The 17,237-nt window shown below is 48.4% G+C and overlaps 2 protein-coding genes across 6 annotated transcripts in view; both read left to right on the top strand.

Moving 5' to 3' along the window:
• The window catches only part of fras1 (Fraser extracellular matrix complex subunit 1), a 144,419-nt gene extending 128,190 nt beyond the window's left edge, over nucleotides 1-16,229 (top strand). For 2 of the 3 annotated variants that reach the window (XM_023958906.1, XM_023958907.1), the window contains 13 exons: nucleotides 70-257; nucleotides 357-632; nucleotides 1,765-1,997; nucleotides 2,078-2,238; nucleotides 3,359-3,573; nucleotides 6,106-6,256; nucleotides 6,699-6,806; nucleotides 8,425-8,584; nucleotides 12,028-12,144; nucleotides 12,517-12,683; nucleotides 12,760-12,965; nucleotides 13,870-14,016; nucleotides 14,640-15,206. In XM_023958906.1, the coding sequence (XP_023814674.1) occupies nucleotides 70-257; nucleotides 357-632; nucleotides 1,765-1,997; nucleotides 2,078-2,238; nucleotides 3,359-3,573; nucleotides 6,106-6,256; nucleotides 6,699-6,806; nucleotides 8,425-8,584; nucleotides 12,028-12,144; nucleotides 12,517-12,683; nucleotides 12,760-12,965; nucleotides 13,870-14,016; nucleotides 14,640-15,206 (2,696 nt within the window). Of the gene's footprint in view, nucleotides 1-69; nucleotides 258-356; nucleotides 633-1,764; nucleotides 1,998-2,077; nucleotides 2,239-3,358; nucleotides 3,574-6,105; nucleotides 6,257-6,698; nucleotides 6,807-8,424; nucleotides 8,585-12,027; nucleotides 12,145-12,516; nucleotides 12,684-12,759; nucleotides 12,966-13,869; nucleotides 14,017-14,639 lie in introns of all 3 variants that reach the window. The other variant, XM_023958905.1, reaches the window with a different exon arrangement.
• Nucleotides 16,230-16,329: 100 nt separating this feature from the next.
• anxa3 (annexin A3) overlaps nucleotides 16,330-17,237 on the top strand; it is a 36,008-nt gene continuing 35,100 nt past the window's right edge. Inside the window, exons 1-4 of one of the 3 annotated variants that reach the window (XM_023958902.1) lie at nucleotides 16,330-16,406; nucleotides 16,498-16,564; nucleotides 17,009-17,040; nucleotides 17,125-17,178. In XM_023958902.1, the coding sequence (XP_023814670.1) occupies nucleotides 17,026-17,040; nucleotides 17,125-17,178 (69 nt within the window). In that variant the 5' untranslated portion in view covers nucleotides 16,330-16,406; nucleotides 16,498-16,564; nucleotides 17,009-17,025. The other 2 variants (XM_023958904.1, XM_023958903.1) reach the window with 2 other exon arrangements.

Below are 17,237 nucleotides of genomic sequence, written 5' to 3'. Positions count from 1 at the left end.
GACACCCTGACATTTCTCGGGGAAGGTTTTGGCATCAGCAGAGTCTCATCCTCTTACTTGGTCTGGCAGGAATGGACCACGCCCTGTTTCAAGTGGAGGTTCTGTCTAACGAGGACAGGGAGTGGCACGAGTCCTTCTCCCTTGTTCTTGGCCCTGATGACCCTGTGGAGGCAATGCTTGGGGAGATCTCCATGGCAACAGTGACCATCCTGGACCAGGAGGCTGCAGGCAGTCTGATCCTTCCTGCCCCACCTATAGTAAGAAAGCTGACAGAGAGATAACTTCACTCAAAATCCAATGGTATGCAGTTTTTGGGTAAACACGTGTCCATTACACCCCCCCCTACCCTTTGCTAGGTGGTCTCTCTGGCTGACTATGATCACGTACTGGAGGTAACCAAAGAGGGCAGTAAGAGGACCCCCCCTCCAGGTTACCCTCTGGTGTGTGTCACGCCCTGCGACTCCCACCACCCCAAGTACTCGGTGATGAAGGAGCTCTGTGAGGAAGCGGGGATCAACCAAACGGAGGTGCACTTCTCCTGGGAAGTGGCAGCCCCCACCGACACCAGCGGGGCACGCTCCCCCTTTGAGACCGTGACTGACACCACGCCCTACACCAGCGTCAACCACAAGGTCGGAACCTTCCTGAAAAAAGCTGCTGTGAAGAATCCAACGTTAGAGGCTTTTAGGAAGAAACCCAAGTTAAGCATGACAAACTAAAAAGTGACATAACTTCCACCTGAAAACCAAGAAATAAAACAAAAAGAGGGTCTCACTAATCAGGAACCAGGAAACAGTTGAGGTGGGATGGATGAGAGCTAGAACCTTCATCACCAAACACCAAAACCCAACATGACTAAAGGCTCGTACACACCGGGACGAATATTCGCCAGGCGTTATTCGCCACGTTTTTTGTGTTCACACCCAGGCGATTTTCACTGACGATGAGCCGAGCGAACATGCAATTTCATTCCCTGACATTAGATGGCGCTTAATGTAAAACAGAAATACTCCTGTACACAAGGTGGCGCTGCGCAACTTTACGCTTCTTGAAGTCGCTTTTCACTCAGAAGAAGAGAGCAAGTATTTACGCGCTTGTCAGAATCAAACAAAGAAAACATGAATATATCAAACACCAGTAGCTCCAACTGCTGCTTGGTTGGGGGATATTTTAAAATGTCCGTCATTATTTCTTTGCGGCAGTGTAGACGCTACTTGGCGTCTATCTTCTTCGCTGGTATGTGTGCTCAGAAAGGCAGTTTTGTGTTTGAGCGCCCCCAAGTTGTGTTTTACTGTAACTTCAGAAGCTCCAGACACGTGTGCAAAAGCGCCGTTCTCATTGGTCGAATAGATTTCGATGCGGCGCGTCAAACCAAAAAAACGAACCCGAGGCGTTTTTTAAAAAGTGACGCTTTGACGCGTGGCGTTTATTCGCGTCAGTGTGCACACTCTCATTGGTGCCCTCTGTTTAGTCACGAGGTGTTAAACGTCGGCGAAAATCGCGGGCGAAATTCGTCCCGGTGTGAACGGGCCTTAACAAGGAAAAGAAATGCAAACTAAAGTCTCAGAACTTTGCTTCACTTTGTCCTCTATCTTGAAAGACACATAGATAAATAAAAGCTAGAACTATATGAAGCTGTAAGGTAATTGGGTATTTGGCTCATTTTAAACACTTAAGCAATGTTGGTTGACATAGTTGGGCATTCTGGTTGAGACATCCTCATGTCTGAGCTGCCTGGTTCTGATTCTTCTGCTGTTCCGTCAGGTTCTGGACAGCATTTATTTCAGCCGCCGCTTCCACGTGCGCTGTGTGGCTCAGGCCCGGGATAAAGCAGGTCATTTGGGAACCCCGCTCCGGAGCAACATCGCCACAATCAGCACAGAGGGCTCAATTTGCCACACTCCTGTGACCACGGGGAGTGCCAGAGGCTTCCAGGCTCAGTCCTTCATCGCCACACTAAAATATCTGGATGTGAAGCACAAGGAGCATCCCAACCGGTTGGTGGAAGCAGGACAAGCACGGGCAGCAGGCAGAAGGCCTTCTGATGGATGTAGACGTTTGCTCCGTGTCCCTGCAGGATCCACATCTCAGTGCAGATCCCTCATCAGGACGGCATGCTCCCCCTGGTGTCCACCATGCCTCTGCACAACCTGCACTTCCTGCTGTCCGAGTCCATCTACAGGCAGCAGCATGTCTGCTCCAACCTGGTCACCGTCAAGGAGCTGCAAGGCCTGTCCGGTCAGTGGTCCCATGCTGCACACCACACCAACACACGTCTGAATCCCCCCCAGCTAGAACCTCAGTGTTGACACTGGAAATGGAAAGCAGTTAAAGACTCGCTCCCCAGAAAACTGTTTCTGTTGTTTTTAACATGTTCTGGTCCGATTTCTGGCATGATAGAGGACATTTATTAAGATTTAGAGGTTATCTGTGAGTGATTCTTCATACAAATCGTTGGGAATCAGGAGCCGACGCCAAATGTCACCAGATAAAGATTGTAGTTGTGACATAGAAGCTGCAAAAGGCGGGGCCACAAGCTCCCTGCCCCGCCTCTTTCTGGTCATCCACCTGCAGACAGGTAAATCCATGAACGTCTTTGTTCTCCTGGTCTGAGCTGGAATCTGGATCAGAACTGGACAGACGGATGGATGGATCTGATACTGCTGCTGTTGTTGCACCGCTAATGTGGTGTTGTGATTGGCTGTAAGATAGCGGAAAGGATTGTAAACAGAGGGATGATGGGAAATGAGCGCAGGTCAATGGCCCCGCCCACAACTCAGAGGTGAATTTCTAATGAACTTCTGCCGCTCTGCAGAAACTAAGTCCTAGAAAACGACACCGATTTATTGATTTTGGCTAAAAACGACGTCATCATAACTGAAAGACCACTGAGAAAACTCTTAGAAACTGGATCAGAAGATGATCGGAGGGGGACTTCAAAGTTTCTCCCCTAACAACCGCCTCAAACGAGATGTTAAGCATGGTGGTAGAAGAATGATGATCTGGGCATAAAGAAAGCTGTGGGTGAACACAGCCGGACAGATACGACTGTACCTGCAGATCTAGAAGTCCTGGAGGACCATCCGACCGCTAAGTCCCTCAGACCGCCTAAACCACCAACAGACAGGAGACCATCAGGATTCCAGTTTAAGCTCTGTGGGTCTGATTCATGACAACAGTCTGAACCAGAAAGGGGTTCCTGTGACCATAACACACATCATTAGAACATGAGGAGACGTTCCCTTGCTCCGACTTCACTTTGTGTTTCTTATGAAGGCCTCCTGTGACCGGGAGGGGGGACATGGCTGCCATGTTTGTAGTCTTTCAGACTCTTTATAAAGAAAAGCATTTTCTACAGAGACCGGCTTCCTGGACGATGTCTCCTTTGACCGCCTCTCTCTGGGACCGGGCTTTGACCGCCCGCACCAGTTTAACCCCAACGTCCGCGAGGCCAAGACCATCCGGCTCTACAAGCACCTGAACCTGAAAAGCTGCATCTGGACCTTTGACGCCTACTATGACATGACGGGGCTCATTGATGTGTGCGGGGGCTCCGTCACTGCAGACTTCCAGGTGCGTACCCCGTCCAGACAGGTTTTCCCTTCACCCGTCTGTGCTACAAAGCCTGGGGGGGTCCCAGCGGTAATCCACAGGCCATGTGAACTGTCTGAATCCAGGTTTTCTCCCCTACATTTAAAATGTTTGACCTTTTTTCAACTGTTTTACTTAGACCAGCAGCTGAGTCTGCGTTAAAGTACGTAGCAGCTGATCAACACAACCTTAAGATAGGAATCCATACATTGATTAGAAAATTAGAGAAATTAACCTTCTTCAGATAACAGCTGCTAAGTATTCATGTTTGCATTTATGCACACGACACACACACACAGACACACCCAGACACACACACAAACTCACAAACACACGCACCGACACATGCATACACCCACACACACACACACACCGACACACACTCACCACACCCACAAACACACACGCGCGCAAACACTCACACACACACACAGACACATGCATACACCCACACAATTCAATTCAATTCAATTCAATTCAATTTTATCTGTATAGCCCAAAATCACAACAACAGTCGTCTCGATGGGCTTCGAAGTAAAACATGAAATCAAAAGGATCACGAATACAAAGAGTTCAATAGAAAAATACTAAAATGAAATAACAAACTGACTAAGCTATACTGGCATCCCTGCCCTTAGACCCCCCTTCGCGGTAAGGAAAAACTCCCAAAAAAACCGGATTCCGGAAAAAACGAAGAAACCTCAGGGGTGCCCACATGAAGGAGGGATCCTCCCCCAGGACGTACAGGCGATTTACCAGAAATCTTAGAGAAGAATTAACTTATCTAAATCTACGACTACATATATAAAAGTCCAGCAGACGAGCTTCATCCAGCCGTGGTTATCGGGACAGTCAAAGGCGCGAGTCGAGCCGGAGACAGGAACCACAGCCAGGTGTAGGAGCAGGAGCAGAGACGAGGTAAACGGTCAGGAACTGGAGCACGGATGAGCCAACTGGAGTCTGGAAGCACTCCCACTCCCCAGGAGGGGAGAGGAAAAGAGGGACAATACATGAATCACTGCACCAAACAGAGGCATGGAGAACTAAATGATAAATAATGATCAAGAATAGAGGAGAGGAAGGGTAGAAGTAAAAAAGGAAAGAGGACAGAACCCCAGGGCACCATAGTTACCCCAGCTTCAACTTCTAGCAGCCTTTTAAAAGAAATAGTTATTATTAAGTTTAATTTAAACAAACTAACATTAAGTTAAATAATCTCTGAATACTAACTAGTCTGACAATAAGCCTGTCCAAAGAGGAATGTTTTCAGTCTAGCTTTGAATGTAGAAACTGAGTCGGCCTCTCTTCCATGAGCTGGTAGTTTATTCCATAAGACAGGGGCTTGGTGACTAAACGCTCTACCTCCAACCGTACTTTGACTAATTCTAGGAACCACAAGCAGTCCTGCATTTTGCGAGCGAAGTGTTGTGATTGGTTGGTAAGGGACTATGAGGTCCTTAATATAGGACGGGGCCATTCCATGTAAGGCCTTATAGGTTAACAGGAGGATCTTGAACTTGATTCTGGAATCAACTGGGATCCAATGGAGTGAAACTAACACAGGAGTGATGTGATCTCTTCTGCTAGTTCCTGCTAACAATCTAGCTGCTGCGTTCTGAACAAGCTGGAGACTTCTTAAGGAACTCTTAGGACACGCTGCTAACAAGGAGTTACAGTAATCCAGCCTCGACGTAACAAATGCATGGATGAGTTTTTCAGCATCACTCTTAGAAAGTATATTTCTGATCTTAGCAATATTCCACAGGTGAAAAAAGGCAGTTCTACACGCCTGAGATATGTGAGCCTTAAATGATAAATCCTGGTCAAGTAAAACCCCAAGGTTTCTAACTGTGGAATTGGGGGCTATACTTATGCCATCCAGGGAGACTATCTGAGCAGACAGAGCATCTCTGAGGTTTTTAGGACCAAGTATAATGACCTCAGTTTTTTCTGGGTTCAAGAGGAGGTCATTAATTGTCATCCAGGTCTTGATGTCTCTGATGCAGGCGTTCAGTTTCTCTATCTGGTCATTCTGGTCAGGCTTCATGGATAAATACAACTGCGTATCGTCGGCATAACAATGAACACACACACCGACACACTCACACAGACACACATAGTCACACATGCTTTACACATTCAGTCCATTAAATATCATGAGTGTGAAATAGTTGCATTCGTGTCTTGAAAGGGAGTCAAAGAAGCAAACTCATAGAATGCTTCTATTGGATTGGTTCTGGTCTGGGTTCACAGCCGGTTCTGTAGACCTGTGGGGTGATGCTGAAACTGGAGGGTGGTTGTAGTGAAGGAGGTCAAGAGGGAGGAGGATGCAGATGGGAGGGTTAGATGGAGGCCGTTGAGGGAGAATCTCCTTTAGACCTTGAGTGAAAAAGATCCTTTGACGTTACGAGAAGTCCCAGCTCACAGCAGAGCTCTCCATTCCAGTTCAGTGGGATGCTGACCCGACCCGTCCCCCGAGGGGAACCCGGTTCAAGCACGCCTCTGTCTTTGCAGGTCCGGGACTCGGCTCAGTCCTTCCTGACGGTCCACGTTCCTCTGCACGTGTCGTACATCTATGTGACGGCGCCGCGCGGCTGGGCGTCTCTGGAGCACCACACCGAGATGGAGTTCTCCTTCTTCTACGACACAGTTCTGTGGAGAACAGGTGAGCAGGGATCCCAGCGGTCAGGGATCCCAGCGGTCAGGGATCCCAGCGGTCAGGGATCCCAGCGTTCAGGGATCCCAGCGTTCAGGGATCCCAGCGTTCAGGGATCCCAGCGGTCAGGGATCCCAGCGGTCAGGGATCCCAGCGGTCAGGGATCCCAGCGGTCAGGGATCCCGTGCTGGCGTTAGCATTACGTCTTTATTCCCCTTTCATCCAGGGAGAACATACCTCCTGGTCTCCTTCTTTAATGCCTTCATTTGGTTTGTTAGGAGAGATTTGAGGAAGTGAGTGCATCCATGAGACATCATGACTAAATCCATGTAGCTTCTGATGTAAATATTACTACGGATTACTGAAGTACTTAGACTTCATATAGACGGACTTCCAGCTGGACAAGGTGAGTAGTTCTCTGTTCCTGACGTGTGACGTTTGGCGCCTGCAGGTATCCAGACCGACAGCGTGCTCTCAGCCCGGCTGCAGATCATCCGCATCTTCATCAGAGAGGACGGACGGCTGGTCATCGAGTTTAAGACTCACGCCAAGTTCAGAGGTCGGCTAACCCTAACCCAACCCGAGTATTCTCTTTGGTGTAGAAAGGCTCATAATTTCATCTGGAAAAGGCTAAATTAATTTAAAAAGTAAAATAATGAGGTTCTTAGAGCCTGATGGACAGATGGACATCAGAGCAAAGAGGAGGTGGAGGGGGGGGGTTGACTAAAGGGAGCTAAAAGACAAAGACGTAGTTACACAACAGTTACTTTTATTGTCATTACAGCTACAAATCAGTTTTTAAAAAGTTACTATTGGATTAGACTGAAATGACAGTGAGATAAAAATAACAGTTGTGACATCATTACTCCATTACACCATTACTCTATTACACTTTTACTCCATCACTCTATTACACCATTACTCCATTACACCATTACACCATTACTCCATTACTCTATTACACCATTACTCTATTACACCATTACTCTATTACACCATTACTCTATTACACCATTACTCCATTACACCATTACTCCATTACTCTATTACACCATTACCCTATTACTCCATTACTCCATTACAACGTTACTGCGTTACTCCGTTACTCCATAACACCATTACTCCATTACACAATTACTCCATTACACCATTACTCCATGATTCAATTACACCATTACTCTATTACTCCATCACTCCATTACACCATTACTCCATTACACCATTACTCTATTACACCATTACACCATTACTCTATTGCAGCATTACTCTATTACACCATTACTCCATTACCCTATTACACCATTACTCCATTACACCATTACTTTATTACACCATTACTTTATTACACCATTACTCTATTACACCATTACTCTATTACTCCATTACTCTATTACACCATTACCCTATTACTCCATTACTCCATTACAACGTTACTGCGTTACTCCGTTACTCCATAACACCATTACTCCATTACACAATTACTCCATTACACCATTACTCCATGATTCAATTACACCATTACTCTATTACTCCATCACTCCATTACACCATTACTCCATTACACCATTACTCCATTACTCTATTACACCATTACACCATTACTCTATTGCAGCATTACTCTATTACACCATTACTCCATTACCCTATTACACCATTACTCCATTACACCATTACTTTATTACACCATTACTTTATTACACCATTACTCTATTACACCATTACTCTATTACTCCATTACTCTATTACACCATTACTCCATTACACCGTTACTCCATTACTCATTTACTCTATTACACCATTACTCCATTACCCCAGTACCCAGAAACATCAACACAACTCTCTGCGTCTCCCCGTAGTTCAACCAGCAACCGGCTTAAGTGAAACCCGGTAGTTACTCCCCCCTCTGACTGCCCCCCATCCAGGCGGTTGATGACTGTTTGAACTCACTGCAGTCGTGTTACAGCTTCATTACAACATTACAACATACATTCCAGTGACATTACAGTACAAATAGACTACGGTGTTAGCTTCATTATAGTTACTTTTAGGGGAGAATACTCTAGCATTGCAGTTTACTAAAAAAGATACCATCTGGTTCTGATTATGTACTTTTAGTTACTGTACCGTGTCATTGCAGCAGCAGCACAGGTCCATTTACGCCTCCATGTCCCCTGCAGGTCAGTTTGTTCCCGAGCACCACACCCTACCGGGTCACACGTCCCGTCTGATGGCTCCTGACCACCTGGGAGGCATCGAGTTCCACCTGAAGCTGCTGTGGAGCGCTCAGACCTTCGACTCGCCGTACCAGCTGTGGAGAGCCACCAGCTCCTACAGCAGGTACAGCAGCTACAGATGTTCCACAAGCTGCTGCATCATAATCCATAGTAGACTTGGTTCCTGAGATATGATTAAAAGCCAGTAATGCAGTTATTCACATCTTTTTAGTCCAAGTTTGGGGTTTAGTGCAGTTCAGAGGAATCCATAGTTTTGTTGTAAATTATGTTTTTAACAGTGTTGAAGAAACTCAGCATTTAACTATCAAAGGGAAGAAACCGGAGAATCACTCAAAATCTAGGACAGAAACACCAAATCGGTCGGTGAACATTTTTCCAGCTGGGAAAGACCTGCACATCCCCTCTAGAGGAGTCTAATTCCAAGAAAAAGTTCCAGCAATCTGCTCCAGCAGGCCGACACGGGGACAGAAGAGATCATTCCAAGGACAAATGAAATGGCTATTATGATAAAGCCCAATGTTAGTTGATTAGAGAGGAGTGCAGGGAGCAGATGGGTACATTCTCCTCACAACACGCAGGCCTCCAACCACCTACGACCGCCAAAGACCACCTACGACTGCCTACGACTGCCTACACCCGCAAAGACCACCTATGACTGCCTACGACCGCCAAAGACCACCTACGACTGCCTACGACTGCCTACAACCGCCAAAGACCACCTACGACTGCCTACAACCGCCAAAGACCACCTACGACCGCCAAAGACCACCTACGACCGCCAAAGACCACCTACGACTGCCTACGACCGCCAAAGACCACCTATGACTGCCTACGACCGCCAAAGACCACCTACGACTGCCTACAACCGCCAAAGACCACCTACGACTGCCTACAACCGCCAAAGACCACCTACGACTGCCTACAACCGCCAAAGACCACCTACGACTGCCTACGACTGCCTACAACCGCCAAAGACCACCTACGACTGCCTACGACCGCCAAAGACCACCTACGACCGCCATAGGCCACCTACGACCGCCAAAGACCACCTACGACTGCCTACGACCGCCTACAACTGCCAAAGTCCACCTACGACTGCCTACGACCGCCAAAGACCACCTACGACCGCCAAAGACCACCTACGACCGCCAAAGACCACCTACGACCGCCAAAGACCACCTACGACTGCCTACGACTGCCTACAACCGCCAAAGACCACCTACGACTGCCTACGACGGCCAAAGACCACCTACGACCGCCTACGACCGCCAAAGACCACCTACGACCGCCAAAGACCACCTACGACTGCCAAAGACCACCTACGACTGCCTACGACCGCCAAAGACCACCTACGACTGCCTACAACCGCCAAAGACCACCAAAGACCACCTACGACCGCCAACAACCGCCAAAGACCACCTACGACTCCCTACGACTGCCTACAACCGCCAAAGACCACCTACGACTGCCTACGACCGCCAAAGACCACCTACGACCGCAAAAGACCACAAAAGACCACCTACGACCGCCAAAGACCAACTACGACCGCCAAAGACCACCTACGACTGCCTACGACCGCCAAAGACCAACTACGACTGCCTACAACCGCCAAAGACCACCTACGACTGCCTACAACCGCCAAAGACCACCTACGACTGCCTACAACCGCCAAAGACCACCTACGACTGCCTACGACCGCCTACAACCGCCAAAGACCACCTACGACTGCCTACGACCGCCAAAGACCACCTACGACCGCCAAAGACCACCTACGACCGCCAAAGACCACCTACGACGGCCTACGACTGCCTACAACTGCCAAAGACCACCTACGACTGCCTACGACCGCCAAAGACCACCTACGACCGCCAAAGACCACCTACTACTGCCTACGACTGCCTACAACCGCCAAAGACCACCTACGACTGCCTACAACCGCCAAAGACCACCTACGACTGCCTACAACCGCCAAAGACCACCTACGACTGCCTACGACCGCCAAAGACCACCTACGACCGCCAAAGACCACCTACGACTGCCTACAACCGCCAAAGACCACCTACGACTACCTACGACCGCCAAAGACCACCTACGACCGCCAAAGACCACCTACGACCGCCAAAGACCACCTACGACTGCCTACGACCGCCAAAGACCACCTACGACCGCCAAAGACCACCTACGACCGCCAAAGACCACCTACGACCGCCAAAGACCACCTACGACCGCCAAAGACCACCTACGACTGCCTATGACCGCCAAGACCACCTACGACTGCCTACGACTGCCTACAACCGCCAAAGACCACCTACGACTGCCTACGACCGCCAAAGACCACCTACGACCGCCTATGAATGCAAACGACCACATACGACTGCCTTTTTTTTTTTTTTTTTTTTTTACAGTTTACATGTTTTGCAGACCGCATGTTTTTTACACTTTTGCAGCTGTATTTATTTAATATTTAATATTTATTTCTTTATTTAATAAGAATCTCATATTTGATAATAATTTTTCACAATAATTTTAGTTATATTTTTAATTATTTAATCTAAATGTCATCTGTCATTTGTCAATGTGATGTCCTTTATTGATGTTATATTATATAAATTATTTCTGAATGTCGTGTTGCTGCCACAGATAAATGAAATTTCCCTATTGTGGGATTAATAAAGTCATCCATCTATCTATGATAAATTAAAATCAAACTGTCACACACCTGCAGACACAGCCGTGCTCAGGAACCATTTTGGTGGATTTAACCCCCCAATCCAGTCCCTTATTGCTGAGTGTCAAGCAGGGTCCCATTTTTAATGGGTGTGACTTGGCCTGGGTTTGAACCCACAACTTTCCAGTCTCAGGGCGGACACCACAAGGCCACTGAGCGCTGATACTGATTTAATGTAATTTATTCTGACCTGTTGTCAAAGCCTTCCTATCAGGCATTTACTATGATGATGCAGCGTTTAGCCAAAACTTATTTGTTAAGACATAGTTTCTGCAGAGCGGCATGAGTTCACCTCTAAGCCTGCGCTTATTTCCCATTAAGCCTTTGTTTACACGCTCTCCTGCTAGCTTAGAGCCTCTCACACTCTCCCAAAGCGACAGACTTGGGGATACAACTCATCCAACCAGGAAAACAAAGACGTCTGCAGGTGGACGCATCAGAATGGGGCGGAGCAGGGAGACTGTGGTCCGCCCATTTCTGCAGCTGTGGAACATTTGAGAGCTTTTTCAAACTGCGTTTTTAGTCTGCTACTGATTCATTTGAATGAAGAAATACTCGAAAAAGGCAGTTTAAAGCTCAATTTTCTTTAGAAAAATGCTCCAAGAGCGTGCTAAAAGCACCAAAAACACCATTTCCATTGGAGTGGGTCTTTAAATGTCAAGACAAGTGAAGCTCAATGCTGCCACCTACTGTTTATAGATGTCAATCACAGCACATGCTTCTGGTTTCTGGTACTTTTCTACATAAACAGTCCACAGAGTCTAGAGAAGAAAAAAGCCAAATGTGGTGTCTTTTTACCAGCGCTCCTCCTTTTTCAGGAAGGACTACTCCGGAGAGTACACGGTCTTCCTGATTCCCTGCACCGTCCAGCCCACTCAGCCCTGGATCGACCCCGGCGACAAGGCCTTGTCCTGCACCGCACATGCTCCAGAGAAGTATGGCCAACGGTTGCAGGCGCTCATTCGTGATACAGCAAACCTTTGAGTTCTGCACTGGGACTGAAAAGAACTGATGAGTGAAGAGATGTTGGTAAAAAAGGGGGTGGGGTCTTATAGGTTTGCTTCTTCCTGCTGCCTTTCAAGCGATGAATCAAATTCTATTTGACACACATGTTTAATGGATTCAGTGTGTCATGTTTGTGTGTATGAATGCAGATATTATTCTGATTAAATGTCAAGCAGGCGGGAACATTCTCTGCTATTTTCCAGTGGGTTTATGAGTTAAAATGTTAAACAGATTTGATGTTTTATTGGCTTTTTTGTTTGCTCATGGGTTGCTGCCTTGACTGGCTTTGTTTCTTCTGAAAGGTTTTTGGTTCCAATCGCGTTCCAGCAGACCAACCGGCCCGTTCCCGTGGTTTACTCCCTCAACACGGAGTTCCAGCTGTGCAACAACGACAAGGTCTTCCTCATGAATCCAGCCTCTGCTGAGGTCTCCATGGCTGAGATGGACTACAAGGGAGCCTTCTCCATGGGTACGACGGGGTTGTGGGACGGCGGGGCCGCACTGTGTGGCAGAAACCCCTGTTTGACCTTTGCTGCCCCCTGCAGGCCAGACGCTGTATGGCAGGGTGATGTGGAACCCCGAGCAGAACCTGAATGCAGCCTACAAACTGCAGCTGGAGAAGGTTTACCTGTGCACAGGCCGGGACGGACACGTGCCCTTCTTTGACCCCACAGGAACGCTGTACAACGAGGGCCCGCAGTACGGCTGCATCCAGCCCAACAAGCATCTGAAGCATCGCTTCCTGCTGCTGGTACTCACATGCTGCTCACCTGTCGCCTTTCCTTCTCTGGGTTCATGAAGCGAACACGAAACCTCTTCCAAACTGAGAGAGAGGGTTATCCAAGTCTGGATCAGGAGACCCAGAAGCAGAACTGCTTTCTAACTGGGACTCTGACTTTATTTGGCATTAATTACAAAAATACAAACTGTTTCATGATGACAACGTTTGGAAAAGGGAGAGAAGCAGCCCTGCAGACACTGTTCAGACGACAAAACGTCCTCATTCAAATCTCATTTCAGAAAGAAGATGTAGTAGAAAGCCTTCATGTTCATGTCTGTTTGGTTACGTTTACAGTCTTTCAGCGGTTGACTGGAGGCTTTAGGGCAGTCTGCCTTGATCAGCACTACATGATCTGCTGCTTTTACAGGGCTATAAAAACGCACATCGGCCAGATAACTGTCTCTGGAACCGTTGGAGGTTGTGGAAGACTCCTATTAGTTTAGGTAAACCCAAACCAAACTGGAAAGCGGCTGAAGGTTCATCAAGTTCTACTGAGCAGCTGTCTGTCACATGTAACTTCCTCTATAGGGCATGTTTCCTGTTGCACAACACGTCAAAGAGCTTTACATGAAACAAATGGCAAGAAGAAAATATAGCATCATAGAGAAGGACCCCAAGACACATACAGGTCACACAAAATAAGCAGGGAGAAAAAGTCAAGCCCACGCTTTAAGTTCTCCTTTAAAACGTCCCCAGACAGGCGGGGCCGTCACAGGGGGCCCCGCCTGAAATGTGGCCCCTCACCGTGAGCTGGCATCTTTGTCTGGACCCCCACCCTAAACCTGAAAGGGTGGGGCAGCCAGCGGTCGGGCATTTCTGCTCCAGATTCAGGAGCTTCCTTTGGTTCCGATCTTCTGCCTCCTTTCTCCTGCAGGATCGCAAACAGCCGGACGTCTGCGACAGGTTTTTCCACGACGTTCCTTTCCAGGCGGAATTTGCCTCAGACGTGCCGGCGCTGCAGTCCATGACCACCATGCCGGGGGTTGACGGCTTCACCATGAAGGTGGACGCGCTTTACAAGGTGAGGGGAGTCGGTTCTCCTGCGGCAGTGAGCCTCAACGGCAGATTCTGTAAAGGCGAGCGGATGAACCGCTGAGCCTTTAGGGGGCGCTGATGGAGCTTCTGTCTGTGTAAATGTCCCATTTTCACGCAGAGCAGGTTAGAGGGTGAGACTTACGATTCTTTACAGGAGCTGATGTAATCAGCCCAGCGGCCCTGTGGTACAGTGTCCACCCTGAGACAGGAAGGTTGTGAGTTCAAATCCAGGTTTTAAAACGGGACCCAGTGCCTCCCTACTTGACGCTCGGCATTAGGAAGTTGGATTGGGGGTTAAACCACCAAATGGTTCCTGAGTGTCTGCACCTGCAGGGGAGGGGGGCAAACACCGAAGCGCCTGAAAGCTAATGGACGTTTATTGACTGTTTTGTGATTGAACTAAAAAGGGCTTTCCAAACTGCAGCAGACATTTGTAGGAAACGCCACACGAAGAAGAGGAAAAAACTCCCATCAGCGGCAGAACTGAGCCTGTGGTTCTGAGGTGGGGGCTCCATGCGGAGGCCCTGGTTGGACGGCTCAGGTCAACCCGTCGTTCAGGGTCTGGTGCTGCTTTCTTTACACCTCTGCTTCCTTATCTCTGACTGACAGGTGGAGGCGGGGCACCAGTGGTACCTGCAGGTGATCTACGTGATCAGCCCAGAGTCGCACTCCAATCCCAGAATTCAACGCTCCGTGACCTCTCTGCTGAGCCGCTCTAAACGTGACCTGGTAGACCGCAGCGGGCGGCTGATGCTGGACGAGTCCCTCATCTACGACAATGAGGGCGACCAGGTGAAGAACGGCACCAACATGAAGTCTCTCCACCTGGAGGAGCTCCCCTCTGCCACCTTCAACGCCCACCTGGGCAGCTCGGTGGGCGGGGGAGTGGCAGCCATCACGCTGCTGGTCCTGGCCCTGCTGGCTTCCTGTTTCCTGTTCCGCCGCTGCCGCCACTCCGCCAAGAGCAAGAGCTCCCAAAAACCCTACCAGGAGTATCCCCTCAACACCAAGATGGAGGTGTGCATGGACAAGTGTGTGGAGAAGAACTTCAGCAGCAAGCACTGCACGGTGAGGAACATCAACATCAACCAGGACGCCGGCAGACACACCAAAGTCAAACAGGTCAACCTAGAGGTCAAGCTCCACAACAACCTGAATGACGGCACCGAGGTCTGAGGCAGGAGAGACGGAGGGAAAGTCTCAGCTCCGGAAAGACGTTCTTCCACGGGACAAAGCCGCTCAGGAATCCACGACCTTCAGGCCGCTCCACTTCATGCTCAGCTCTGCTGCATGTCTCTGACAGCAAACATGTCACTGCTGTCAAGGTTTCCAGAGCTCCTCCTCTTCATCACGCTGAAGATGCAGCTCCTCATCCTCACGCCTGCTGCCACCACAAACCAAACACGTCTGTCAGCTCCGCCTTTCAAAGTTAATCACTGTGACTTCACAGGCAGCAGTTCTCTGGATTTCTGCGCCTGGTGTTTGTTTTCAGCTCAAAGGAGGCCTCAGAGCATCAGAGGGCTGTTTCTAAAGAAAGCTCTTCCTCCTCAGCTGTTCATCCGTCCAGAGCGTGGAAAGCTGAACACACGTGACCTTCACGTCAAGTCTCTAATGTTTGATGGCGTTCCTCTCTTCTCCGATCAAGAACAAAGGTGTCAGAGGTGGAATGAGCCGGATCAAAGACCAAAAAGCTTCAAGTGCGATTACTGTTCTTCATGAGCATCAGCTCTGCTCCAGTCCTCAGCCTTACTGTGGTGCTTAGCAAACACATCTGTCTCCTCTGCAGTAGAGGATCCATAGTGTGTTTGTGGGGAGTCAGGCGTGTTCGGGCCGAGCAGAACCGCATGAACAGAACCACGGGTTTACCTGCTGGACTCCATCACAGCTGGGTTTCCGCCCCCAAAAGACGCAGTCCTCAAATGTTTTTGGTGTTCTTCTGTGTGATGTTAGAGCCAGACTACTGTCGGACTGGAAGGTGGTTTTTCTACACTGTTTGGAAGCACTGCAATGACTAAATGACGTCTTCACTTGTGTCTTTCTGTTTGGACCTCCACCCCTTCAACTGTGTGCCTGTGGGACAAGGACGGGGGACTGTGGGACAGGACAATATTATTATTTTGTGGGGATAAATCAATGCCAAGCCTGCCTGTATCTGGTGCCTTTTTTTTTAATAATAAACTTTTTTCTGAAATAAAAAAAGCTTCCGGTGATTTTTTTCTGCTCTCTAATCTCATAGATAATCCACAAATGTACATGACGTCCTTGAATGCATCACCGTCTGCAAAAACAGGTGAGACTGGCTCCTTTGAGGAGTGCCTGTCTCCAGGTGAAGGTGTGGCAGAAAGCTGTTCAGTGCAGACAAAGATCCAGATCCAGGTAGGTCTTTTATGACGATCGCTGAGTTACAGAAACTTGAAGGGTTTTCACCTCAAAGACTGAGAGAAGGAGTGATTGTCTGCCTCTGCAGTAAACGTCCGTCTGCGTATGGTTGCAGTGGTTCACTGACTGCTGATTAGGGACCGGACCAACTCCAGATTTGTCTCAGAAGAGACCAAGATTTCAACTGCCGTCTGCTAATTGTGATGTTGAAGGTTAACCGGGACGACCCTGAGCTGTCTGCTAGTCCTGCTACCGTAGACGTAGAGGGCTTTGGGGGCTGTTGCTGGATAGAGACATGGCAGCTGCCCCCCCCATGAAGGAAGTAAATCCATAGAACTGCATGAATGAAATGTTTTAGGGCCAAACGCAGATGTCTGTACGGCTCCAGATGACTGACATCAGTTTGTCAGGAACTACATGTACTCAGTTACTATAGTACTAGCTGTACTAGAAGTACTCGTCAGTAGTGAGGACTCTCGTGTTGTCTCTGAGTTCCATCTTGGTGTTTGCTTTTGTTTTTTATGGTTTTCATTGTTTTTTTGAGTCTTTAAACTCAGAAGTTTCTGCACCTTTTTAAAAATCTCTGAAACGTTTGGCAGAATCTTCAGCTGGCATCATGGGATCCTTATTGGTAAACCAAGTTTCATTCATCACATTGATTTTAAGGTGAGCTTTCATGAAAACCTTCCCACTGAAAGTCATCCGGTTCTTTCAGGACGATTTGGAAAGTCTGGTTGAAGAGAACGCTCTTTCAACTTTTACTGCAAAAGTAGGTGTGATTTTCCTTTCTGTGATCGATGAGGAAATACTGAGACTCAAACGTTTGGA

This window comes from Oryzias latipes, chromosome 9, assembly GCF_002234675.1.
Source record: "Oryzias latipes chromosome 9, ASM223467v1".
In the NCBI taxonomy this organism is placed as follows: domain Eukaryota; kingdom Metazoa; phylum Chordata; class Actinopteri; order Beloniformes; family Adrianichthyidae; genus Oryzias; species Oryzias latipes.
The sequence above is the reverse complement of the archived record's forward strand: the minus strand, read 5'-3'. Positions and strand labels throughout refer to the sequence as shown.